The sequence below is a fragment of the Elephantulus edwardii genome, unplaced genomic scaffold (assembly GCF_000299155.1).
Source record: "Elephantulus edwardii isolate Elephantulus edwardi_28Jun2011 unplaced genomic scaffold, EleEdw1.0 scaffold00317, whole genome shotgun sequence".
Taxonomy (NCBI): Eukaryota; Metazoa; Chordata; class Mammalia; order Macroscelidea; family Macroscelididae; genus Elephantulus; species Elephantulus edwardii.
In genome coordinates this window covers 904723-932374 of record NW_006400067.1, presented here as the reverse complement: position 1 = coordinate 932374, position 27652 = coordinate 904723, and the positions used below count along the sequence as shown (strand labels likewise).

General features: G+C 43.5%; 1 protein-coding gene across 1 annotated transcript in view; it reads right to left on the bottom strand.

Moving 5' to 3' along the window:
• KIAA0947 (KIAA0947 ortholog) overlaps positions 1-27652 on the bottom strand; it is a 73503-nt gene that overhangs the window by 44998 nt on the left and 853 nt on the right. The window contains exons 2-10 of the mRNA XM_006901303.1: positions 14510-14568; positions 14211-14245; positions 12649-12667; positions 11164-11275; positions 9891-9967; positions 8273-8310; positions 6324-6406; positions 5869-5908; positions 5731-5787 (exon numbers count right to left, since the gene is read on the bottom strand). Of these exons, the coding sequence (XP_006901365.1) occupies positions 5731-5787; positions 5869-5908; positions 6324-6406; positions 8273-8310; positions 9891-9967; positions 11164-11275; positions 12649-12667; positions 14211-14245; positions 14510-14568 (520 nt within the window). The remainder of the gene's footprint in view (positions 1-5730; positions 5788-5868; positions 5909-6323; positions 6407-8272; positions 8311-9890; positions 9968-11163; positions 11276-12648; positions 12668-14210; positions 14246-14509; positions 14569-27652) is intronic.

Sequence of the window (27652 nt, the reverse complement as noted above, 5' to 3'; positions counted from 1 at the left end):
TGCCCCTTGGAGGCAAGGATTCTGAAGCTCTGGCTCACACCCTTTGGGCATGTTGCCAGGAGGGCCCGGTCCTTAAAGAACATCATGCTTAGGTCAGCACAAGAGAGGAAGACCCTGGATGAGATGGATTTACATAGTGACTGTGGCAATGGGGAAGGCGTGTTGGAGGCCATGAAACTAATTCAGGATAGGGCAGGGTTCAGAGCTATTGTTCACAGGGTAGCTGTGAGTCATAGTAGACTCGACGGCATGTAACAACAACAAATGAAATGTAGAACGGGAAGGCACCAAACAATAGATCTCCTCCTTGTCAAAGGATCCTTGGGCTTGAGCAAATCAACCACAGGCTCACACAAACAGAGAGGTAAGCCATAAGCATAGTTAATAACCATTGTTAATCACTAATAAACACGAATGGAAACTAACATGGCAGGAGTGAGCTGGTCCTATGTAATCTCCAAGGAACAGTAGATAAGCACATACATATCCTATTCTGTTCTCAATCTGGGGCATTCCTAGACTTTAGACAATCCATCTCCAGCCTTGAAAGGAAATGGAGTGAGAGACAAGAGGGTGTGTACAGACAGAATGAGATGAAACCCGCCCTGTCACACATCTAAACGTGCATTACCAAGGAAAATGTTTTGTTGGGTTTTTATTTTATTATTATACTAGTTTATTTACAAAATTCAAATACATTGTTTTCTAGAACAGATTCTTCCACCGTCACACCTCAACCCATCAAACTGTACAACCTCCCACCATCTGCACATCATCATCTCTTTGCTTCCACATCCCCGCTTGGACCTTTATACTCGTTCTGCAATAATGGTTTTATACAGTATTTGTCCTTGTGGGACTGAGTTAGTTCACTCAGCATAATGCTCTCTAGTCCCTCTCACATTAGTTAGTAATTTACAAAATCTTTGCCCCTGTGTGCTGTATAGTTTTCCACTGTGTGAATGTACCATAATTTCTCAAACCATTCGACTGTGGTTGGACGTCTAGGCAGTTTCCATGTTCTTGCTTCCGTTTGTGTCTCGCTTTTCATATTCTCAGGGTATATTCCAAGCAGTGGAATACCTGGGTCATATGAAATTTCTTTGTTCAGTTTTTTGAGGAAGCGCCAAACTGCCTTCCAGAATCATTGTACCATTTTACAATCCCATCAACAATGTGACTGTGCAAAATTCAAGCATTCTATCTCCAGCTCCATTTCTGTCACCGAGTCCATGTTTTCCCACTACTGATTCTTTGTCTCTGTTCCCAACTTTTACATTCCAGTCACCCATTATTATCAATGCATCTTGATTGCATGTTTGATCGATCTCTAACTGTAAAAGTTGGTAGAAATGTTCTATTCTCTTTGGCTCTGGCTGCTGGTGCATATATCTGAAAGAGAGCAGTGTTCACTGGACTTCCTTGTATACGTAGGGATATTATCCTGTCACTCACAATATTGTACTTCAAGATGGATCTAGAAATATATGACATGGTATATTCAACACTCTTCTCCAGCACCACAGCTCAAAGGCATCAGTTCTCTTTCTATCAACCCTATTCACTGTCCAACTCTCTGATGCATAGCACATAATTATGAAGACTAGAGTCCGGATCAGGCACACCCTAGTCTCCAGCCTAATGTCATTGCTCTTCAGTACCATTGAGAGGTCCCTCACAGCCGACTTTCCCAATGTAATTCGTCTCTTGATTTCCTGGCTGCTGTTACCAAGAGTGTTGATTGTGGAGCCAAGCAAACTAAAACTGTTAACTATCTCAATCTCTTCACCATCCATACTGATGCTGCCAATTGGCCCACTGGTGAGAATCTTTTTTTTCTTGATGTTGAGCTTCTTGTTTTAATTTTCTTCAGTTTGGGTTTGTTTTTTAAACATTGTGGCAAATGACGGCTATAGCCATCCCACACATTATATTTCATAAAAAAGGAACAACATTCATATGAAGTGTACATTTATTTGTTAATTATTCAGTAACACATCAGAAAAAAGTGTTTCTAAGCATGGTTGTCAATTTAAAAGTGTGCGGCAACGTGCTAAAAAACGTCTATATAAGTAATTCATGGCCTGCTCCACAGGACTAGTTTTGGATTAGTTTTGACTACTGATAATATTGGAAGGAGGAGTGGCATCCACTTCCATAATAGCTTGCCTCCGGAAACCCTATGAACCTGGAGAGAGGATGAAAGGCACCCAAGCGTCGAGCTTGCCTCCGGAAACCCTATGAACCTGGAGAGAGGATGAAAGGCACCCAAGCGTCGAGGACTCTCCTTCATAGGGTCGCTATGAGTCACCTGCGACTCGACGGCACTTAACAACAACAACAACAATACATACATATTCAGTGTCCATCATATACATATAGAGAGAGATAGGAAATATAGTCTAAGATCAAATATACATAAAGACAACCTAAACTCATTACTTTCATTTAACTGGGATCCAAATCAATACCAGTGAAAGTAGCTAACAAAAAACTGAAACACTGAACACGAAAAATCTGTCAAGGATCTCTCCAAAGCATGAAAGAGCAAGGCTGTCATGTGAAAGACTAAGGTGTGTCCAATACTAGATGAAATGGTATTTTCAATTGCTTCTTTTCCACGTGAATATGTTATAATGAATATAGAAAACAAAAGAAATGCCTTTGACTTGTGACGCTGGCAAAAATTACTCTAGTGATTAAGGTGATGCAATTCCAACCCAAAGGCAGGTGGTTTGAATCCACTAGCTGCTCCACAGGACAAAGAAGAGCAATCTCCTTTCGGGCGACTTACAGCCTCTGAAAACCTGCTGGAGGGTCAGCTATGAGTCATTTTTGATGACAGAGTTCAGAGACAAAAGAACAAGTCTATGTTGGACAAAGTTCTCCTTATTTTCTGGATTGGAGGGTGTGCCTTAGAGGCAAGGACAGTGAAAATTTCTAACACATACTGTGGGGACTTTGTCAGAAAGGGCTAGTACCTGGCGAAGGGGACCATGCTGGGAGAGGAGGAGGGCACAAGAGAGAGGAAGTCCCTTGAAGAGCCACTGACAGTGGCTACAATGACCTCTGGGCTGTGGCAGAGCATTTGAAGATGGCTCTCAGGATGGCTTGTCCATAGTGCTGCTGTCATGAGTCACACTTGATGACACCTAATAAGAACACTTACTACCTGGTAAGATTTAACCTTAAGTTTTAAAGTATTAGTTATTTTCAGGCTGTCTCAGAATTCCATTAAGGTTTCCCTGAACTCAACTTCTTAAATTAAGTCAAAGCTGTTCTTGAAATTAGTTAAGTTTTAATCCAGACCAAAAAAAAGGCTGAAAAGATCAACCTTTCAGTTATCACTACTTAAGCCTGTAAATCGTATCGCCCCATAAAAGGAAGTTCTCATCATGGTGAACAGGATGAAAAAGGAGGTGACATGGTTTTGTTCAATGTCGTCGACCTAACTGTAACTCAGAGTGAACCTGTGAACAGCCCCACCCTGCGCCATCATTACAGTCCCCTGACAATCTTCAGGCCCACTGCAAGTCACCATGTCAATTCGTCTTACGGAGGGTCTTTCTCTTTCTGTGACCTTGCATGCTTCTCAGCATGAGGTCTCTGTCCAAGTCTCTCTTGACAACTTGCCCAGAATATGTGAGCAGAGTTCCCTCATGACTTTGTCTCTAAGAAGCACCCTGGCTGCACTTTGTCCAAGACAGACTTGTTTGTTCTTTCAGCAGTCCATGGGATATTCCATACTCTTCTCCACACCACCACTCAAAGGCAGTGATTCTGCTTCTATTACACATTGTTTCAACTTCCAGATGCATGAGAAGCAACTGAAAATATCATGACTTGGATGAGGCACACTCTGTCTTCTAAATTGACAGCCATGCTTTTTAGCAATTTAGAGACATCCTTGGAAGCAAATGTTTTCAACGTTGAGACTGAGATTGTTAATAGCTTCAACTTGATTGGCTCTACAATCAACACTCTTGGCATCAGCAGCCAGGTAATCAAAAGACAAACTGTAGTGGGAAAATCTGCTTACAGGGACCTCTCCAGAGTACTGAAGAGCAATGATGTCAATCCAGAGACTAATGCACCTGATCCTGGTCTCCACAATTACTTGCTATGCAGCAGAGAGCTGGACAATGACTAAGGATGGTTGTAGATGTCTTTAAGTTGTGGTGATAGAGAAGAGTAGTTAATATACCATGGACTGCTAAGAAAACAAACAAGTACATCTTGGAGAGGGTAAAACCAGGTTGCTCCTTGGGGGCAAGAACTTTGAAGCTTCATCTCACATACTTTGGGCATGTTGACAAGAGAGATCAGTCCTTGGAGAAGAGCATTTTGCCTGAAGGGTGGATGGAGAGCACAAGAGAGGAAGGCCCTGGATGAGAAGGATGGACTCAGTGACTGAAGTAATGGGGGCAGGTGTGTCAGAGACAATGAAATTGGCTCAAGATAGAACAGTGTTCAGAGGTGTTGTCGATGGCACATAACATAACAACAACAACAAAACAAAAAACCAAAAATCCAAACATTTATACTTTCATATCTTTGCCCTTTTAAACACAGTCTCAGAAAAGTCCTAATTTTAACTCCTGGTGTCCTACATCAATCTTAGATTTGTTCACTCTATAGTGGACAAACAGTATATTCTGCTTTTTTAGGGAGCTCTGGTGGCCTAGTGGTAAGGAGCTGCACTGCCAACCCAAAAGTAAACAGTTCAAATCCACCAGCTGCTATGAGAAGAAAGCTGGGCCCTCTCCTCCTATGAGATTTACAGCCTCTGAAAATGCACTGGAGGGTCAGTACGAGTTGGTTAAACCTCAACAGTAAAGAGTTTTGAGTTTATATTGACTTTTATTTTTTTACATTTTAAAAAGCATCTCTTATTTTGTTTGTTGTTTAATGTTTGCTATTATTATTATTATTATAGTTTATTTACACGGTTCAAATATATGAGTTTTTCACACAGGAACTTTCCCACTTACTTCAGCCCCACCCAAACTGTGCAACCCAATGATTAACATTCTACCCCCCCATCCTCACACCTCTGCTTCTACAGTCCCCTCCCCACCCCACCGTGGATCCTCATACTCATTCTACAATAACGGTTTTATACAGTGTGTGTCCTCATGGAACTGAGTTAGTTCACTCAGCATAATGCTCTCCAGTCCCTCTCACCTTAGGTAGTAATTTACAAAATCACTGCTCCTGTGTGCTGTGTAGTATTCCATTGTGTGAATGTACCATTATCTGGGCTGTTTCCATGTTCTTGGGATGGTGAATAATGTTGCTATGAACATTGGTGTACATGTTTCCATTTGAGCCTCAGTTCTTGCTTTCTCGGGTATATTCCAAGCAGGGGAATAGCTGGGTCACATGGAATTTCTATGTTCAGTCTTTTGAGGAAGCGCCAAACTGCCTTCCAGAGTGGTTTGTACCATGGTACAATTCCACCAACAATGTAGAGTTCCTATCTCACCACATCCTCTCCAACATTTAGTACTTGCTGTCCTGTTAAAACTTTGTCACTACTAGAGTGAGATGGTATCTCACTGTGGTTTTGATTTGCATCTCTCTCACTGTCAGTGATTTGGGGCATACATAAAAGTACTTATGCAAGAATTTAAGCAAGACTAAGCTGTAACATCATTTATATGTGATAAAAGACAGAGCTTCCCAAACCACTCAATAAACACCAAAGATTAAAATCTGTAATACACTTACTTTTATCAATGCTTCCATATGAATCACTTGAAATTTGTGTTCCAATATGTCTCAACTCTAGAAACACATGAGAGACAATAGTTAAAACAGAAATACACACACATTTCATTTTGTAACAAGTATTAACTGAACACTCACCTTTTTCATTCTTCTGTTTAGAAAACTCATCAAGTTTTTCCTGTTAAAACAAAACATGAATAACAAATAAGGGAGGAGTGCAGGTGGCCCAGCCCCGAAGGAGCTGGGTGCTGACTAGTGGTCAGAGGGGTCCATCAAACAGCTGTTTTACAGCAGAACGGGTGTGGCCATCAGCCTTGGTCAGGAGTCACAGCAGGAAACCCCACAGGGCTGTCTTAGGCTGTCCTGCAGGGTCTCTGAGTCAGAAGTGACAGGATGGTAGTGGGTTTGGAATAAGCAGGGTGCGGCCAGCCTGGACTACACATAATCATGGGGATGACATAGCACAGCAGCAACCAGCAACCATTCTCACTAAGGGTCCTCACAGCCTAACTAAGACACATTGACAGGTACAGAGACTACAGAACACCCGGAGCGAGAACGCTAATATCAGTGCATACTGCTCCATCTCTTACCTGTGTTTTCTTAAATTCCTTTTCAAGCACTTTCTTCTCATTTCTCAGTTGCTTGAAGTCCTGACTTTGCTTGGAGGCGGCATCTTTATTTACGAGTTCAATGAAGCAACAGAGAAAAAAGTAATTTTCCAATTTTACTACCATGATCAATTAAATACTCAAAAGCTCATCTACTACAAGTTTTTTTCACTGCTTAAGCTTTGAAACACACTTTACAAAGTGGATTGCACCTTCCTGAAATCTTCTTCCACATGCTAAGTAACTCTAAGTCCTTAGGTGCCTATTAAAGATCTTGGCTTTCAAGTCATTTGTATAGCTCTTCAATAATTTCTCCCATGTTGATGACAGAAGCGCCAAATCACTCAGATAAACTGAATCTGACTGGTGTTGATTTTGCATGAAGATGCTGAGAGACCCTATTATGGAAAAAAGATTCCATAAACACTAAATCAATACCCTTGCCCTGAACCCTCTAACAAGCTGGACCCCTTTACTTGATTTTTATGCTCAACTGTTCACTAGAGAAAATAATGATGCTCAGTGAGAAACAAAAGCTAAACTCTTGCTGCCAAATGGACAGCTACTGCATAAACTTCACATCAGCTGGCTGCCATGTCAGGGGTCTTTCAGATCGTGTTCTTAAAGGAATTCAGCTCTACCGACACACACAGACATGAGCGGGTTGCACCAGAACAGAACCCTGCAAAGTGGTGCCTACCACCAGAATGCCAATGGCTATGCAACAACCACATCAAAGAAGAAACTCTTAGTAAAATATCTGTAATGGGTAAATCTGAAAACTCAGAGAAATCAGTGCCTAGGAAGACCATCAACAACCGTTCTTCTTCAGTTTTGATCCAGTTATTTACATTCTTGCTCCACACTGGATGTAAATGACCCATTTTCTGAAGCAGACTGTGGTAGGATGGAACTGTCCATTTCAATGCCTGCAACCTGCAGGAGTGGGCCCCAGGTGGCAAAGTCAAGGCTGGAGCTTTGAACATACACAGTGGAGTCAGACGACTGTGCCTCTGTAAAGATAACCATCAAGAAAAGGCCACGGAGCTGCCTACTTCAAAACACACAGGATCACCAGCAGTCAGCATCAATGCAATGGCCATGTGGGTGGGTTTCGGTAGTCAACAGAACTGCCAGATGTCGGGCTGAAATCAGAGCTAGTGCAAGGGGTGGGTCTGGCAAAGTCAACTGCCTCTACTTGTGTTTCCCTGATTTTCTCCCAATGAAGGAGAAAAGATAAGGTCTTAAGTACAATTCTGGTGATTCCTAACAGGGTTATCAGCTGGAACTGGAGAACTGAAAGGATGAGCATGCCGCCTCTTTGCCCTCTTCCTGGTCACTGAAGATGAGAAGTACCAAAAAAAGGATGGCATGAAACAGAGCATGTAGTTCAAATCTGTCACAGTGCCATTCAGTAAAGTCCAACAGAACGTCTCACAGACCTGTCCTACCACTCTAAGCCCGCTGACAGAGTGAGCTTTTCTACAAACCACCATTGCACCAGCGGGAAAGGAGACTGACCTTCGAGATCCAATCTTTTCATTAACCACTTTTTATAGCAAAGGTATGCATTATCTTTATCTAAAGTTATCTTTAACAGCCATTCAGGGATTTGTCTCATTACTTTTGCACATCACACTTGGAAAAAGCCCTGACGCTCTGTGCACTGGCAGTCTCCCCCTGAAAACCCACTGGAGAACGTGTGGATGGCCATGAAGCTGGACTTGAGCTGATGGCAGGCAACCGGGCTGCGGGGTTAGCTACTGAGTACCTGCAGTGCGTGCACAGTTTAACGTCTAGTACCGCAGGAACACCATGGAAAAATCACAGCAACTGAACAGCTCGGCCCAGACCTCGACGCTCAGTTACAAATGAACGATTTCAGCAACCACAAACGCCATGCATTACCAAGTAACAGTAGAGCCAATTACCTTCCAGTTTCTTCACCTTGGCTTCGAGTTTCTTCTTCCTAATAATTTTACAAGTTAGATGGTAAGAAACTGCATGAGGGTATATACATATATGACAATTCAATGTGTAGGATATAGTCTTTAAAATGTTTAAAAACCAGGGAGTTCTGGTGGCCTACTAGCAAGAAGCTGCACTGCAATCCCAGACGTGCACGGTTTGAATCCACCAGATGCTCTGCTGCATAGGGAGGGGCAATCTCCTCCTCTACCAGTCAGTACAGATTTGACAGTTACATACACACACACAAACACACACACACACACACACAAATAACAATTTTTAAAAACTAAAACCTTTAGTCCTCATTAGCATCCCTCATAAAATAAACTTCCAGCCACCTAAGAAAGAACAATGTTATCATTCATCATGCAGTGTTTATAAAACAGAAGAAACCTGTATTTAGTGCACAGTACTCCACAAATAAGGCACTCAGGCAGCGGAATGCATTACATGCTGAGCTGCTCATTGAAATATCAGTGGTGGAAGCCACCAGGCATGGAAGCAAGATGTCCTCCCCCAAAGATGTCCAGCCTCAGAAACCTGGGGAGGGCCTTGAAGAGCTAGAAACAGCCTGAGGAACTGAGGATTTCTCAGATGGATTACAGCAGTCTGTCATTTAAGAAACGGCCTGGATCTTCTAAGGTGTACCACCCAAAGGCTGGGAGCTAACCTGAATCAGTTAACTCCCCAGAAGCGACTGGCCATCTATGAGCAGAAGAGACAGCTGTCCTGAGGCAACACCACCATTCAGGGCAGAACCTACCAGCCTGTGCTAATTTCAGGAGCAATAATGGGTCCACTGTACACCAATTCAGATGACAGTACTTACTGAGGTGGGGCTTGGGAAATGCATTAATCCAAAGTGGATTTTTGAGAGTAATGAGGGACTTTGGAGAGTCTGAAAGTCACTGCTTTATCACATCGACCATAAATTAAAGCACTGCATGTGCAGCTCACAAGTTTCTTTTGTGACCATGTTAAAACAGGAATATCAATCAGGTGCTTTTAAACAGGCCTTCTTGTTCATGGAAACAGGTACACACCAACAGAGGAATATACCACCTTTCCAAGTGCTGATACAGAGAAAGGAATCCATACTCACTCTCTTAATATGCAAACACCATGCACACATGCAGATATACACGTGTATACTGCCAGCCTGTAACAAATGGTGGCTTTCTTACTCCTCCTTAGTTCTCCAAGGGAGCCCTCTGGCCGAATGGCTAAGTTCTTGATTGCTATCAAGAGGGCGGTCCGAACCCACCCAGCACTTCCACAGAACAAAGGCCAGGCAATGTGTCCCTGTCAAGACTGCAACCTACAAAGTCCCATGGGAACAGCTCTATTGTTGCATGGGGTTGCTATGAGTCGGCATCTAACAGCAGTATACTCTTCAATGTCCGTGTTACTCTCATTTATAGCCAGAGAAACCAAGGAAAAGTGACACACTAGTTGAAGACCCACCAAACAGTTATGATCAAGAAGCCCCCACCAGAGACAAGGGACACACTACTGCTTCACAGGTGGCTCCTGGGAGTGAGCGGGAGGGACCCCCTCAGTCACTGTGCACACACTTACTGAGCGTCACTCTTCAAGCACTCTTCTTTCACACGAGCGTATTCCTGGTGTGTTTCTTGATACAATTTAAGGGAACTCTAGAAGGGAAAAACAAAGATTATTATACAATCAGAGCCAGACACACCTCAACAGTGTGGATAATTAACTTTCTCTACATCATTAAAATACCCAGAGAGGAAATTCTACAGCCACAGAAAAGCTACCACTAGAGAACCCTGATGGCTTGGTAAGGCCCTGCACTGGTAAGGCCCTGCACTGCCAAGTCATAGGCATGTGCTTATAATTATGAGCCGCTCCACGGGGAAAAAGATGGGCCGCCCCCTTCCCATGCGATTGGCTGCTTCTGAAAACCAGCTGGAGGGTCAGCTATGAGTCGGTTCTGACTCACCACCGCCCAACACAGGACAGGACGCTGGCAGTACTGAAATGCAGTGGCACGAGTAATCATGAGAAAAGCCACAACCACTCCAGCCTGGCTGCCCACCTCACCAACCACACACTCTTACAGTCTGTCTGTAGAAGCCATGATTCTATCGTTGTTGTTGTAATGCCTTCATGTCAGAACCAACTCACAGCTGACCCTCCAGGGGTTTTCAGAGACAGTAAATCGCACAAGAGGAGACTGTCCTGCAGAGAAGCTTGGTGGATTCAAACAGTGTCCCTTTTGGATTACAGGGCAACTTCTTATGACTACGCCAACATAAAAGCAAGTTTATAGCACTTAAAGTGTTTTACTACCTTGGAGTGCGAAAAGAAGAATAAGAGGTGATAAACTGATCTGTTTATGCCAATATGAAGGAGGCACCCCTGGCCCGATGCTTCCCTTTAGCACAGTCTCTGGGAGAAGAGCATATAATGTCAGCAAGTAAGTGAAGGGGGTGCACCTACGTCTGAGCGCTCCCTCAGAAAAGCCCTGAGGAAGGACATGCATGGACAAGCGTATGCACTCTCTCTCTTCCCTCCCTCCCTCTATCTCCCAAAACATAGACACACAATGTTTCTTGCCAAGCATAAAATTCTGTGTGTAGCTCTATGCTTGTGGCAAAACTAAAACTGAAGCAAAAACACGGAATCACAAAAATCAATAAAATGTCTCCTGATTTGAGCCTCTTACAAAGCTTAAGCAACTGGCACAGCACTCTAGGGCCATATACTGAGAACCTCGAGCACACTCTGTCCTCTGCTGTCCCACACAGCTTCTCCCAGTGCTGGTTACAGTGAGCATGCAGACATCTCTGCAGGAAATCCCTCTGCAGGGAGCAGCCCCGAGTACCTTTTTCTCCTCGAGCTCTGCTTTTAAAGACCCCAGCTCTTCCTGACATTTCTGCAGAGGTGAAATTTTTTGAAGCATCTGTTCCACTTGGTGATGAAGAGTACTATTCTCTCTGAAAATGGACAATGTATTAACATTACAATGCAAAGACGTATACTGTGAACACAACAAGGTCTCATTCTACGGCACTTACGTGCTATTTCTAATTTACAAAAGAGAAGAAATGAAAATAATTTTTTCTCTATATTAAATCACTTCCTCCAATTTATACATGAGCTTCAAGTTGCTTTTCATTTCTGTGGCACTTAAGACTATATCTTAGTAAAAGATGTAAAAAATCAACTTGAGATATAATTACAGTCGGTTCCAAATCATGTAAAGGGCCTATTCAAGAATGATTTGCCAAACAGCCCAACTCTTCCAGTCCTGAACCCATTTCCATTTTTCAAATTACAGAAAGTGATTTTGTAATCTCAGATTATAACGATGCTTTGCCTTCTCTTAAATGAAAAATGTAGCCAGAAAATGAAACATTCCTCAAATTTTAAGTGTTGATGCTGCTGTCAGGGGTCACTGAGTTGCCTACGACTCCCTGAGAGCTATGGACAACAGGATGGAGCATGCTCAATCCTGTGTCAGCCTTACAAATCTGAAGTAGGATGATTTAAACTTGTTTGCAATAATTTAAGATAAATAAATACATCGAATGGCCTAATTCACATATGCAATGACAATTTAACATCACTATGCTCCACCTCCTCTCCAGCGTACTGAAGAGCAATGGTGTCTCTCTGGAGACTAAGGTGCGTCTGATACAGGCTACGGTCTTTGCAATCACTTGTTACGCATCAGAGAGTTGGACAATGACTAGGGCTGTGGTGCTGGAGAAGAGTATTGAATGTACCATAGTATGCCAAGAAAACAAAAAGATTCATCCGGGAGAGGGTTAAAGCAGGCTACTCCTTGGAGGCAAGGATTCTGGGGCTTCATCTGACATACTTTGGACATGCTGTAAGGAGGGACAAGTCCTTGGAGAGGGACATCATGCTTGGAAGGGTGGAGGGACGGCGCAAGAGGGGAAGACCCTCTATGAGGTGGATTGATTCAGTGATGAGGGTAATCAGATGGGTGTGTCAGAGACAGTGCGATTGGCACAGGACATAGCAGAGTTTAGGGCTGTTGTACATAGGGTCACTATGAGTTGCAAACAACTCGACGGCACATAACAGCAACAATAACATGGCTCCACCTCCAGGTAATGATGTCAATAAGTTACTGAAACATAGGCTACTACAGAGTAATTGAAGAACTTAATAAAATCACTTGAACGATCTGATGGTAAGAAAAATGAAAGCCATCTTTTACTATGAGGCTCAAAGTAGCTATATTGTTTGAATATGTCAGAAAAACCTATTCTAATAAATGTGTACCCTACTCAAGGCCCCAGTTAGAAAGCATTATTAACTGTAAAAAGAAGGGACTTACCTCCTGGCGAACTGCAGCTGTAGAACTTGTTAAAGAAAACTAGGAAAATCTGATGGGCTAACATCTGACTGCAGAGGAAGCTCTCTAAGTAGATATGAAAATCAACATTCACTGCATACACACGAGATCATAAATCCTCAAATATTCAAATCTTATTTTACTAAGTTAGTTCCATTTATCTTTATAGGTACCAAAAGTCAGTATCTACATTTGAAAAAAGACTTGTAATTAAATATTTCTGAGTGGGATGGAATCACATGGATAAAGCTAAAGCAACATGAAACAAAAAAATATTTTATATATACGTATCTATCTATATCCATATCTATATCTATATCTATCTATATATCTCAGAATCCCCCAACAAATTATCATTTAAAAAAAACAAGGGACCTCTGCTAGCCTAGTGGCAAGAAGCTGCACTGCAATCCGAAGGTGCAAACATCGAATCCACCAGATGCTCTGCGGGAGAAGGAAGGGTAATGCCCCCCCACCCCCCACCCCCTGTGCCAGTGAGATCTGATTCGATAGTACACAGTAAGAAGGGAAAAAAAAAGAAATTCTTTCATTTCTCAATTAGATCAGGGAAAATTTCAGCAATAAGATTTATGTATCTGCCAAAATTATATATAAATGCACTTAAAGAGTGTTCAGTAAGCTCTGGTGGCACATTCCAAAAGGCACTGTGCTGCCACCCCCAAGGTCACCCCTCTCTGGGAGTCTGAATCCACCAGAGGCTCTTCAGGAGAAAGGTGGGTATTATCTTCTTCTACAAATGGAGGGGTTTACAGCTGAGAAACCCAATGGAGGGTCAGCTATGAGTTAGGGAACAGAGCAGTAAGAAAGAGAGACCATTAAACAAGATAACCCTTCATCTTTACAATTTACAAGATCAGTGCAATTTATACAATTTGATAATCAAGTATCCTAATCCCATGTTCCCAGTAGGAGGTTCTAAGGTAGCAAAAAAATGAATAATAGCACCTTTCTTTTTTTTTCCCCACTATGAATTCCTGTACTTATATCACAATATAGTACATACTTGTGCTTTACAAAATCAGTCCAGCCATAATGAAGGAGGAAGGAGAAAGATAAGGCAGTCTCTGCTGGGCAGGATCTGCACCCTGGGAAACCCCATGGGACAGTGCCACTCTGTCCTGCACGGTCACTAGGAGTACCCTCAGGAGAAAGAGGAGGCGGTCGACTCCCAGAGACTCAAACGCTGCCACTGCTTCAATTCTGGCTCATCAGGTTTCCGAGGCTGTGAATCCTAATGAGCAGAGACTCTTCACAGGGTACCTGGTGGCTTCAAACCACCAGACACTGGAAGTCTCTTAGCAGCACAGCACGCTGTGGACTCTGTCACCAGGGCTCCTTCCCATAGACTCAGGGCAGTTCTACTCTGTCCTGTGGGGCCACGGGTCAGAATGGGTTTGATGGCAGTGGACTCAATTATAATCACCTTTTCTGATAGACAGCTTTGGAAACATATTGCCCTCACATAAAAGAAATTATAAACAATGAACAAATAAATGCAAAAGAAAAAGCCATTAAAAGGATATCATCACATTTCTTCTGATATTCTGTTAATAAATTACTGTAACAAAGAAAAAAAACATGGGTTACTTTGTTATTCTGGAAAATCTGCTACATTAAAAGCAACTTTCACAGTATGTTAGGCATAAGCTCTGTCCAGGCTCTGTGCAACAGATGTAATAAATGACCATGTGGGGGCTTCATACAAATCAGCACCACTGGGAAGCCAGAAGTTGGAGGTCCTATTTTAGACACCAAAACCACCTGGTCTAGGTTAAGTACCTGGTACCAAAAAGTTCTAGGAAATGCACACAAATATACTTACTCTGTATTAATAATCTTTTGCTTCAAGGTAATTAATGCATCGACATATTCATTTAAATTCTAGAAGGGAGAAAGAAAAGCCACAATCAGTTCTGTTTATTTTTTTTTTATTTTTTTTTTCAGTTCTGTTTCTATAGCACATATTCTTCATGTAATTCTGCTATTCATAAGATGGACACACCATTTAACACACTGCATGAACATGCTGTCCTTGTTAGGTGCCAGCAAGTCAATTCTGACTCATGGGAATCCCATGAACAGCAAAACAAAACACTGCCCGGTTCTGCCCCATTTTCATAATCACTATTGTGACATCAGGGTATTTGCAGCAATGGCGGCAGCCACTGTGTCAATCTTCCTCACTGAGAGTGTTCATCTTTTGGCTGACCTTCTACCACACCTATTGTCTTCCTCCAGGGATGGATCTTCCCTGATCAGTTCAAAGGACTACTACAGGCAGAGCTTTCAGCACCAGCAATGTGGAAAAAAGGCCATCACAGCTAACTGGCCACTGAATGGTGGGACACAAGCACAGTTAGTCCCCATCAACAACACAAAATCAATTCCCATGAGGTCAGACATGTCCCCCATGCTCCTGTCCCTCTTTCTACTCATCCCAACATCAATCTTAACTGCTTTAAGGGGTCCAAAATCCAATGTGATAGCTCACAGACCACAGAGAACCATACTGGGGAAGCCAAAAGGCTACAAATCAGGTCAGAAACAGAACACAGTCAGGACAACTTCTGAAATGTGCTTGCAGGCACCTCAGCCTTGAGACTCGTGGCTTTAAGCCAGTGTTACAAATATCTTGGTCCTGCCAATTATGGCTCCCCATCACCACCACCAGCCCTCCAACAAACCTGGGCAAAAGGCTCTTGGCTCTGGTTTTGGGGTCCCAAGGCCCAAGGTCAGCTCTGTCTCACACCTGGTCTCTCTCGACTGTGACTGCTACGGCCGCTGTTCGGGTAGGTCCTAGTCTGGCTTGTGCAAGTAATCTCTGACTCTGAAGGATGCCCTGTATTCTCTTGCTGCCTTTTTGCTGGTATAGATACATTCAATTTAGCAGTGAGAGTAGTCAATGCCCTGTGGAAAGGCTAACACCCCTTATTTGCATACTCCCACCAATCCACATAGCAGTCAGTCAATGGCCAGGGAAGCGATTTTAACAACAAACCCTTAAATCAAAATCTTTTATGCTAAGACAGTCAGGTATGTAAATAAGGTCACAATGCAGCCTCTTAAAAGCCCATCACCCATCAAAGGCCACATTTGTGTGCATCCTTTCAGAATCATTACTGCACATGTACATACTTATGCATTAACTTAATTCACCTTCTGTTAAAGGACATTTAGTGTCTATTCATGTCGTCATTAAAATCCTGGTGATGCAGTGCATTAAGTATTGGGCTGGTAACTAAATGGTTAGCAGACAGAATCTACTAGCTGCTCTGAGGGAGAAAAATGAGACCATTTCCGTGGATAAGGATTTACAGCCTTGGAAATGCTATGGGGCACATCTCTGTCCAGGGTCACTAGAGCAGGAATTGACTTGGATAGTTGGGGGTTTTGAATAGTGACACATTTTATAAAAATGCAATAATGCTACTAATATCTCCAATCTTCTATTTATACTTGAAATGAGTGTAAAGAGCCCTTACAACACAGTGCCTACTAACCAAAAGATTATCTCACACTCAACTCATCACCAACAAGTCGGAACTGACTCAAAGCTGACTCTCTAGCAGGTTTTCAGGTAGTTGTAACTCACACAGGAGTCACACCCCTAGAGACATGCCGCCTTTGGGCTAGCAGTGCAACTCCCTGTGGAGACCCCTCAGAAAGATTACTTGTTGTGAGGTGCCACAGAGTAAAGTAAGACTCTTAATGACCCTATGAACAAACCTGAATCCTGTCCTATCCTGGGCCATCCTCAAGCCCACTGCTACAGTCACTCTGACAATCTACCTGGTAGAGGGTCTTCCTCTCTGTCACTGTCCCTCCACCTTTCCAAGCATCATGTTCTTTTCCAAGGAACAGCCTGTCCTTGCAACATGCTCAAAACATGTGAGACAAAGTTGTGTCATCTTTAACTCCAAGGAGCACTCTGGTTGTACTTTCTCCAAGAAGATACTCTGTTTTTTTGGCAGTTCAAGGGATATTCAGTACCCTTCTCTAACACCACAGTTCAAAGGCATCAATTCTTCTGTCATCCTCACTCATTATCCAGCTCTTAAACACACAGTAAATGATTGACAAGACCATGACTGAATCAGACGCACCTAAGTCCTCAAACTGACATCATTGCTCCACAGTAATTTGCAGATGTTCCTAACTGCAGACTTTCCCCATGCAATACACCTCCTGATCTCTTGAAGTAGTGCCAAGAATGCTAATTATGAATCTCAGTAAGATAAATCACTGACAGTTCCAATCTTTTCTCCACCTTCTTCATCAAAAACTCCATGAACATAAAGATTTACAAAGCCTATGGGGCAGTTCCACTATGTCCTTCCTAAAAGTTACTCTAAGTCCAAATGGAACTGGCAACAGAGGTTTTGGGTTTGGAGCACAATTCTGTAGTAGACACTTAAGGTTTTCCCCCAGGGCATCAATGAGCCAGTGTGTGCTTGCTTGCATGTCAAATGCTGGCACACAATCATAATGCCCCCTCATAACTTGTGTGTCTGTTTCCGGTACAGACATTCGCTCTCTGCATTAGTGATTCCTGAATCTGCATTAATAGCAGAGCAACATTCTTCCTGAAGAATCTCCCTTATCACTTCTGTCTACTGATATTGCCATTTGCACAATGTTAACTTACTTCATTTCATTATATTAAAAATCTTAAACTTCTCTATAGCACCAGACACCATAAACTTAAACAGTAGTCAAAAAAAGGTAGTCTTAAGTGAAGCATTTATAAAATATGAGACAAATGTCCAAAGTTATAAGAAAAGTCCTATAATCAATAATAAATAGGTAAATGCTTTACGGAGGCGGTAGCTCTGACTATGGGCTGTCAATTCACAGGTGAAGAACCTTGAATGATTCAGACGTTTAAAAAAAACAAAATTTACCTTTTTAGAACTAGAAAAATTAAATATAAAATGATGTTTTTATCTTTCTGTTTCTCATCTACTTCTAGTCCCTAATTCCCTCTTTGCAAGTTCCCCACATCTCTGGTTAATTTTATCCCAAAGAAACTTTTCTTTCTATTTCTACTGTGAATGCTTTTTCCTTTTTGATCCTTTTGGGTATGGAAAAGGATTTTTTGCATACTGCTTTTTGTTTGTTGGCCTTGATTGCAAACTTATACTACAAAAAAACCCACTTATGAATGGATAAAAATAAGCTAAATAGTTGCCTAACAAATTCAAGAGGTGATAATTACCTGCAGATTTATTCTCTAAATCTCACTCATTTTGATAGTTTTATCTCTCCTTTACTTCTGCTTATATGTCATTTATTTGCTTTTGAACCTGCTCAGGCCCATGCTGAAGTTGAGGTAAAAACAGTATCTTTGTTTTTTATTAGAGTAAGTCTAAATTCCCCTACTCAGTGTCTAGGACACTCAGGAATCATGGTATACACAGTCTGCTGAGTTTTATCACATAAAAGTAGTGCATTTTCCAAGTAAGTTTCTGCATCTATTTAGTTTACATGTATATTTCTCTCTCACTGATGTATTAATGTAATGAATTTCAGTAAGATTTTCTAACTCTGAGGTGTCTTGGGTTACTGGGATGAAAACAATAGCTTACTCTTTAGTCAACGCACTTTCCATCTGTGCTTACAAGCACTAAGCAATGTGACTCTGTCCTTGCCTGATGTGCTTCACAATACCACGCCCAGCACATGGATGGACGAGCTGACAGCTTCCCTTCTTTCTGGCCTCTGAAATAGTTTATGAGTAACTTGTTCACAGTGTAAGGAGGAGAGGGCCTCTGAAGACTTTGTATGCATTGTGAAGCAAGGTCAGAGTCCACACTGGAAAGTTCAACACAAACCTGAGACATCCTGGTCTCAGCGTAGCTGTGCCCATGGGATGAATGGCCAGTAATGGGCACTTGCTGTGCCAGGAACTAGCTAGTGTGTCCTGGATCAAATCACGTTGAAACGGTACAGCTCTAGTCTCCACTTCAGACAGGAAACTAACACAAGCAGTCCTCAGTGAGGCTCTGGCAATTGTATCCCTGCACCTTCATCATCACATTCAGTATCTGTCCGCCAACCATACTGGAAACAGCACTGGTCCACTGACAGCAAGGACAAGTTTGAGAGCAACAGACTTCTGGACAGAGAGGGAAGCTGTTATTAAGTGTCACCACACCAATTACAATCTATGGTGACCTCAAGTGAAGAGAAGAACTGTCCCAAAAGGTTTTCAAAGCTATGCCCTTTCAGAAACAAATGACAGTCCCATCCTCTGATGGGTGGATTTGACTAGTCATCCTTAGCCTTTGGTGTCAACATTTGGCCTCGACAACATTTTTATGCAGAGGTATTAAAGTCTATCACAAAACACATAGGGAAAAATAACCAAGTGTCTTGGACAGGGGAAACTGGAGGATCTAGAAGCTGTTTTCCAAATAGAGCAAATGAACACTACTACATGTTTTAAAATCAGAAAAGGCGTGCATCAGGGTTGCATTCTTTCTCCATATCTATTCAATCTGTATGCTGAGTGAATCATTTGAAAAACTGCATTTTACAAGAAGAGTGTGGCAACATGACCAGAAGAAGACTCCTCAACAAATTGTGCTATGCAGATGGCATAACCTTATTTTCTGAAAGCAAGGACTTGAAACACTTCCTGCTGATGATCAAGGACTACAACCTTCAACATGGTCATCTCAGCATCAAGAAAACAGGCAACATCATAATCAATGGAGATGAGTGAAGTTGTCAATGATTTCATCTTACTCGAATCCACAATCAACACCTTTGATACCAGCAGTCAAAAGATCATGAGATGGATTACACTGGGAAAGTGTGCTGTCAAAGACCTCTCCAAAGTGCCAAGGACAATACTGATTCAAAGCATGGTCTTTGTAATTAATTATTTTCAATATATCTGAGAGTAAAACAACGAATAAAGATGACAGAAGAACTGATGCCTTTGAGTCTTTGGAGAAGAGTATGAATACCCTACAAACCGCTAAAAGACCAAACAGGTATTGGAGAAAGAACAACCAAAGGGCTCCTTTAGAGGCAACTATGACAAAATGTCATCTCACATTCTTTGAGTATGTTGTTAGGAGGTGACAGTCCTTGGAAAAAGACATCATGATTAGAAAGGTGGAGAGTCAGTGAAATAGAAGACAGAACCTCAATGAGATAGATCGACACAGTGAGCATAGCAACAGGCTCAAGTACTTCAGAGATGAGGAGGACTGCACAGAATAGTATAAAGCCGCTACGTTTTGTATTAAAATCAATGGCATCTAACAACAACTGAAGCTGCTGTCACCTACATGTCTCACTGATGTGGCTGTCCCTTTAAACTTGGTTCATGCATAACTGATAGAAAAAAAAAACCCCAATCTTTTGATTTGGCAATCACTACACAAGAAAACTAAGCACACATCAAGCAAGAAGGCATGATGGGTTTTCTACAACATTTTCTAATGTCCCTGACTGACATTCTTCTTCAAAGGTCTAGCTGCACGTTGGGTGCTGAGTCAATTCTGAAACTTGTTGCTGCTAGTTGCCATCAAATTAAACACAACTCATAGTTGTCTATGTCTAAAGTGAGGAAAAAATGGGACAGAGGCATAGGACCATGAGTGTCTCTCTGAAAAGACCAGAGTGAGTGTGAATAACAGCCTCTCACTGTCCCAAAGCAGAGAGCAAATCAGGAGCAGGAGCCCACACCCCAACCCCTAGTGCCTGTGAGCCCCAACAACAGCAAGAGGTTCTTTTATTTGCTGACTCACAGTTATGGTATCAACAATGGGGTTTATTAGGGAAGGAAGTTGGAGAGTGAGGGAAGGAAAGAATATCACCCATAATAAACCCAGGATTTAGCCCAGCAGTTCCAAGGCACAGCTCCTCAATTATCCAAGATTCAGGTTCGAAGCTTTCCCTTCCATCAAAAGGTAAGAGCAGCAAAATGCAACTGTGGCCAGCACAAATGCAAGAAGCCTTAGGTCACACCTTGCCAGTTTCTTCACTGCATTAACAGTCTCTACACCCTCAGGGTCTCACACAAGTCTTGCTTGCCTCAAGTCTTGTTGCCCAGTGCAAGCAGCACTCTTTGTATTGCTGCTTCAGCTGTTCATGATTTGCAAGATCATACTGATTTGCAAGACCATGCCCCTTCAGTTAAGGTAGCTGGAGAACAGAGGGGCTAATAGCTAAGGGGAAAAAAAAGCCAACTTTTAGCCTAATGCCACACTCTGTCAACAACAGATGGCCACCTTCCACTAGCCTGTACCATCCTCACAATCTCTATCACACTTAAGCCCACTGTTACAGTCAGTGTGCCAATTCATCTTCTTAAGGATCAACCTCTCTTCTACTGACTGCTTTTCCCAAGGAATAGAGCCTCCTGATAACAGTCTCAAAGCATGTGAAGCAGTGTCACCATTCTTGCCTCTACAAAGCACCCTGGTTGCTCTTCCTCGAAGACAGATGTTTCAGATTCTGAAACTTATTGCTGATAGTTGTCCATGGATATTCAGTACCTTTCACCAATACCAAAATTCAAAGACATCAACTCTTCTATGACTTTCCTTATTCCCCAACTCTGACATGCGTAAGAAGCAATGGCAAATATCATGGTCTGGGGCAACCAGACCTTGGAGGAGAACTTCCCTGTAGGGCTGTCTCACCTGTAATGTTCTGGGAAGGAGATGAACAGTCTTTTACCCAAAGAGTCCACTGGCTGGATTTGAACTATCAATGTCTTTGTTATTTAGCACTTTAATCACTGCACTAAAAGAAGCTCCAATCTGGTCAAATATTACAATATCTTAAGACATTTTTTCTTCTAATCTGATTCAAAAGTCCTTTGTGTCAAATGCCAGCAAGATCTCGAAATAAGCAATCGGAAAGGTTCGCAGATTCCAGGATCACTTTAACTTCCCACTTCCACTGTCCTGGCTCCTTCCCAGGGCTAAGGACACTGTATTACTCCCAGCAGTTCTCTGGGGCCCTAATGGAACTTGTTTAATACAAGTCAGTCTATAACTGTGACGATAACTCTATCAGGCAGGACTCTGTCCACCATCCACAGAGGGTCACTTTGAGTTAGTGGTGACTCAACAACCAGAACAATCACTGTTTGGGGGAGGATGTGACTGCAGGATGATCAGCATCGTCCCTGGTTTCTACTCATTACTTATCAGAACACAACTCCCAAGCTCCCATGTGTAGTGGATTCCATACAGTTGTCCACAAAGTAGTCTATGGCTAGCTGAGGGGCCTGGACCAGAGGAAGCTTCCTGTCACTCCTCGGACTAACAAGAGTGCTCCCAGTGTCCATCAGTATAAACCACGTGGGTCATGATGCTAGGCCACGGGATTCTGGTACTCCAGGCTGAGGGTGCCCATGTAACCTGCCCCCAGGAACTCCTGAGTGGTTTAAAGAAAAAGTGGCTGCTAACTGAAAAGCTAGCAGTTCAAATCCACCGGCTGCTCTGTAGGAGACGTAGTGGTCTGCATTTACATCTTTGGAAACCCTCTGAGGCCAATCTACCCCGCACTGCATGCCTGCTATTATGTCAGGTGACTAGTATGGATCCATGTCTGCACAAAGAACACACACATACACAAGAGGAGGAGGTCTTCTTTACATCAGAACGTGAAGTAATAAATGTAAAGGGAAGAAAGGAATGGAGAATTACAATTTTGCAATCATTGAAATTAGTGGGCAACTGCCTGTAACAGCCAGGACAGGGGAACAACAATCACCACGTGATGAACTGGGAGGGAGGGAGGAAAGGTACCCGGAAGAAAGGATGCAAGGCTGTAGCTGCCCAGGCTGGGGGAGGGGGCAGCTCAGACCCTCCCACAAACATCGCTCCACCAATCACAGCCCGGTCAGTCTTAGAAGAGCCGGTCAAGAAGGTGCTGAGGCACAGACTTTCAGCTTAGCGGTAGCTTGGGAAGGCAGCATGTAGAAAACCAGCAGACAGTCTGAGACCCACCTGCTGGGCCTGCAAACTGAGTAGGGGTGAGTGAGGTTCCTCCTAAGCAGTGCATGAACAGCAAAGAGGGGGGACGACTACATGAGGGAGGCAGAGGAAGCCCTGAAGAGACCCTGAATGGATATGGCCAGCAACAATGGGAAAGGTCCGCAGACCGGCTGAGCCAACACCCTGGTCAGGATGTGGTGCTAATACTCGGGATAAGTGCTCTCAAGCATGCACACATCATGAGCAAAGGCCACAGAGTCGTGGTAAAACAACACTACAACTCTGGGTGCTAGTCTGACAATGGCTCGGCAGTATCTACTCATTTCTTTTGACATTATGCATGTATGACTGATTAACAGTCTGAAAGTATTCCTTAATAAATTTTAAATTCACATGGTACTGGCTTTGCTGGTGGTGGTCTGACTATTCACCTAAAATCTTCCCTGCTGTGCCTCCTTCTCCAATGTTCCTGACATTTTGTCTACAGCTCTTACTCAAAGTTGCGCATCTCTCTTGGGTTTGGTTTTCTCCTCAGCTCGTTTCCTCCAGTGCGATAGGTATTGAGAACAGGACAGCCAGGCACACTGACCTACAGAAAACAGAATGAGTGTCCTCGGGATGCCCTATAGCCTACAATTTCCTTGATGCCTCGTCTACAGCTATCCGCTCTCCTCAGCCTCTCCACACCATGTCCCCTCTGTTCACTGCACTCTTCAGGCTTCTCTCCCATATACAACAAATTCTTCTTCAGAACTCGGTTTAGAGTCGCTTCCCTATGACATCTCACCAAAGATCACACATGTGCAGTGGAAGCCTCTTCAACAGCAGACTAACAAAGAGAAGGTCAAAGACAGATGGAGAAAAGACTGCCGTGAATGATCTCATTTTACTTTTATCCACAATTAACACCCACAACAGCAGCAGTGAAGATATCAAAACCATGCATTGGGAAATCTGCTGTCAGGAGCCTCTTCAAAGTGCCAAAAAGCAAGGGAATCTGATCAAAGATTAAAATGTATCTTGGTCTCCAAGGGCCAGTACCTCCTTGCAACATGCACAAAGTAAATCAAACTAAACTTCAGAATCCTTGACTCCAAGGAGCATTCCAGCTTCACCCTCTCCAGGACAAACCTGTTTTTTCTCCTAGGATTAAACCAAGCTACTCCTTGGAGGCAAGGATTCTGGGGCTTCGTCTGACATACTTTGGACATGTTGCCAGGAGGGACGGGTCCTTGGAGAGGGACATCATGCTTGGGAGGGTGGAGGGACAACGCAGGAGGGGAAGACCCTCTATGAGATGGATTGATTCGGTGACTGGGGTAATCGGGATGGGTGTGTCAGAGGTGGTGCAGTTGGCGCAGGATAGAGCAGGGTTTAGGGCTGTTGTGCATAGGGTCGCTATGAGTCGGAAACGACTCGACGGCACATAACAGCAGTCCATGGTATATTCAACACTCTTCTCCAGCACCACAGCTTAAAAACATCAATTCTTTTTCTATCATCCCTAGCCACTGGCCAACTCTCTGATGCATAGCACGTAACTGCATAGCACGTAACTGCATAGCCTGGATCAGGTGCACCTTAGTCCCCAGCCTGACGTTGTTGCTCATGGTTCTAATCCACTAGGTGCTCTGCTGGAAAAGGAGGGACAATCTCCTCCTGAACCAGTCAGATTTGATTTGACACTACACACACAAAATAATTAAAAAAAAAACAAACACACAAAACACCAAAATGCCTTGTAACATTTCATCCAAATTATATTTTAAAAAAAGGCTTCATTCCAGCCGAAATCATAGGGATGGCATAGGATGAGGTAGGGTTTTGTTCTGATGTACTGAGAATGGCTATGGGTTGGAGTAGATGCAACAGCACTTAACAACAACAGTGTGAATAGTTACAAGTCCCCAGACCTGGTAGCCTTCTCTCTCTCTCAATACAGTCTGCACACCACAAAGTTGGTTTCACCACCACAATGCTCTTGTGGAGCAACTACCCCAGAATTTCTCCACTCTGGCACGCTGGCAGAAATAAGCATGCGGCCTTGAAGGTGCTGAGGATTCAGGCACTCTGTGATCTCCCACAGATCAGACTAAGTGTCAGAGGATCCAGACACTCCAGTCCCAAAGGCCCACACTTCCCCCTCAAAGGCCCTCCAGGAAACAGACCCTCATGCAATACAAGGGGTCATGAGCTAGGGAAGAGATCTGCAAATGAGATCCTGGGCAGCCCGGGCCACATCTGCTACTGAAAGGAGCCACGCCCACTACCTGGTATACTGTCCATGGCTGCTGCCCAGTCACAAAGCAGAGCTGGGCAGTTGTGACTAATCATAAACTTGCTGTCCGGTCAAAACCTACTCATAGCTGACCTCCTGCTGGGTTTCCAAGGCTGTAAACCATGCAGGAAGAGACTGTCCATCTTTCTCCAGCGGAACTCTGTGAGATTCTGAAGCTAGAAGGCACCACCTTTCTGGTCAGCAGCAAAACTCTCTATGGATGACGCCCCCAGAGCCAAAACCAAGCCCACCACAGTCTAGTCAATTCAGTTTACCAGTTTTCTGCAGCTCTAAATCTTTACAGGAGACTAAGCACCTTCCTCCCACAGAGCAGCGAGGAACCTGAACTGCAGAGCTTTGGATCAGCAGCACAACCCAGGATGAACTGTACACCAGGGCTCCTTGTGAGACCACAGAGCCTGTAAAGGAGTGCAGGTCCCTGGCCTGGAGTCTCTGGGGTGCACTAGTGAAGGAGCTCAGTTGCTAAGCAAAATGCCTGAGCTCCAAAACGAGCGGCTGCATCTACCTCCATGTTTTCCTTCGGGAGGGAGGGTCCATTCCTTTGAGGTGGTACTTTCTAATAAATTTATCTTTACTTTTACCATAAAACAACAAACAACGAACTGGAGCCTTGAAAGATGAGGCAGTGGGCTTCTGGAGAGGCTACAGCCTTGAAACCCTCAGGGTCATTATGAGTTGCAATCCACGCTTCAACACTGGTCGAAGTCTAATCTAAAAGGATGACTCCTCCGACTGCTTTAGACCAGACCGTGACTGCAAAGTGTTGTCCACAACAGTTCTCCTGAACTAAATCCTCTTGTGACTCATCCTTCCATCCAGAGAAGACTCTAAAAATCCTCACACAGGCCTCACACTCAGGTCCCACTCTGGAGGTCTATGTGCTTCCCTGTACCCGCAGCAAACACCTGCCTCCAGCCAGCAGGAGGTCCCTCTGTGCTGAGGAACCTTTGCACAGATGTCTGCTCCCTCCAAGGTCTTTGGAGTCTCTGTTCAGGCATCAGAGACTTCCCATCAGAGACTTTGTCTACAGAAACCCCACAGTCAGGGTCCTTACCTCCTCCATTTGCCCTCTCCCCACCAACTCAATTCTACAAAGCAGTTTCTGATTTCTACCATAACTTATTCTGCTTTTATTCATCAACCACTAAGAATGGACACCCCCAGAAAGGAAGGGACTTTTGCCCTTGCTGTCCTCAATTGCAATGTCCCATGCCCAACACACAAGCTAGGACTCAATACTCACTGAATGTATAAACCAACTCCAAGAAAAAGTGTTATTTATCACAGATTAAAGACAAATCAGTTCCTCTTCCCAGAAGTCTAAGGCCAAAATGAAAATAAAACAATTATACACTACCCAGTCAGGTCAGAGTTTCTTCTTGTCTGAGTGCTAACTGAGGTCCCACAGTAACAGCAGCAGTCAGGAAGTCAAGATGTGTTGCATTTGAAAAATCTGTCAAGGACCTCCATAAAATATTAAAGAACCATTATACCAGCATAAACTCTTAAGGTGTACCTGACCCAACACACGGTATTTTCAAATGCACCTGAAAGCTGGACCATCAGGAAGTTCAACAACTAGGGTGCTCCTTAGAGGTTAAGGATGGTGAAACTTCACCTCAGTCTTTGGGCATGTTGTCAGAAGAGCCAGGCCTGGGAAAAAGTCAACATGCTGGGAAAGGTAGAAGAGCAGAAACAGATAGAAAGGCCCTCAATAAGACAGAAGGGCACCTAACAACAACCTGGCTTGCACTTCTTTCTGCCCTCGCCTCATCAGCTAACCTCACCTCTCTCTCTGCTAAACCTTCACACCCAGACCTCACTCCTCAGAAACCTCAGCAACCTTTCCAGCTACTGCAGCTGCCCAGCTCCCTCCACAGGCCAGACACCTCCACACTGACCCCCTGACCACACAGCCAAGACCACCATTTCCACTTTTCTTCCTAACCCTTAATGCATCTTACAGTTGTATTTAACACATACACACACATCCTTTTCCCACAAACTCCGGGAGACCAGACCGCCTCTGTTTTGTTCACCCCTCTCTCCCTGGTGCAGACAATGGAGTCTGACCCATTGGTAAATTACATGGGGGGTTAAAAACAATCAGCTTTCTACCATGAGGTGAGGGTGGGGTGGGTGTTGCTGAATGGTACTAAGAATGCATTTTGAAAAAGGATAAAACTACACATGGAAGAAGTGGGCAAACTGCAACTGCATTACGGTTACTGGAATTAAAGTTATGAAAGAAATGATGGGAATGGTAAAAAAAAACAATTTGCTTTGTAAACATGCAGACAAATCTTATCCTTACTATTTTAAATGTTATTACTATTACATTACATTATTGCTGATATTATTTGAATAGATTCTAACTGATGGTCCCCTATCACACAGCTAAGCAATTATTATTATTATTATTATTATTATTATTATTTTAATAGATGCTAAATGATGCTCCTTTATCACACAGCAGCTAAGCAATGAGATCCGTGTCCAGATGCAGGTGCACCTGGGTCAAGCCCCAGCCTTCACCGTCACGCGCTCCGCATCTGCTAGCAAAACCACGATTTCCAACATCAGGAACTCGAGGGTCCCATCCACGTCCCCCCAGGCCCGGGACCACACCCGAGCACATCCCCTTTCGCGCCCCCCGGTCCCGCGATCGCCCCCCCCCATCTTGTCCTCGCCCACCTGCCTCGCG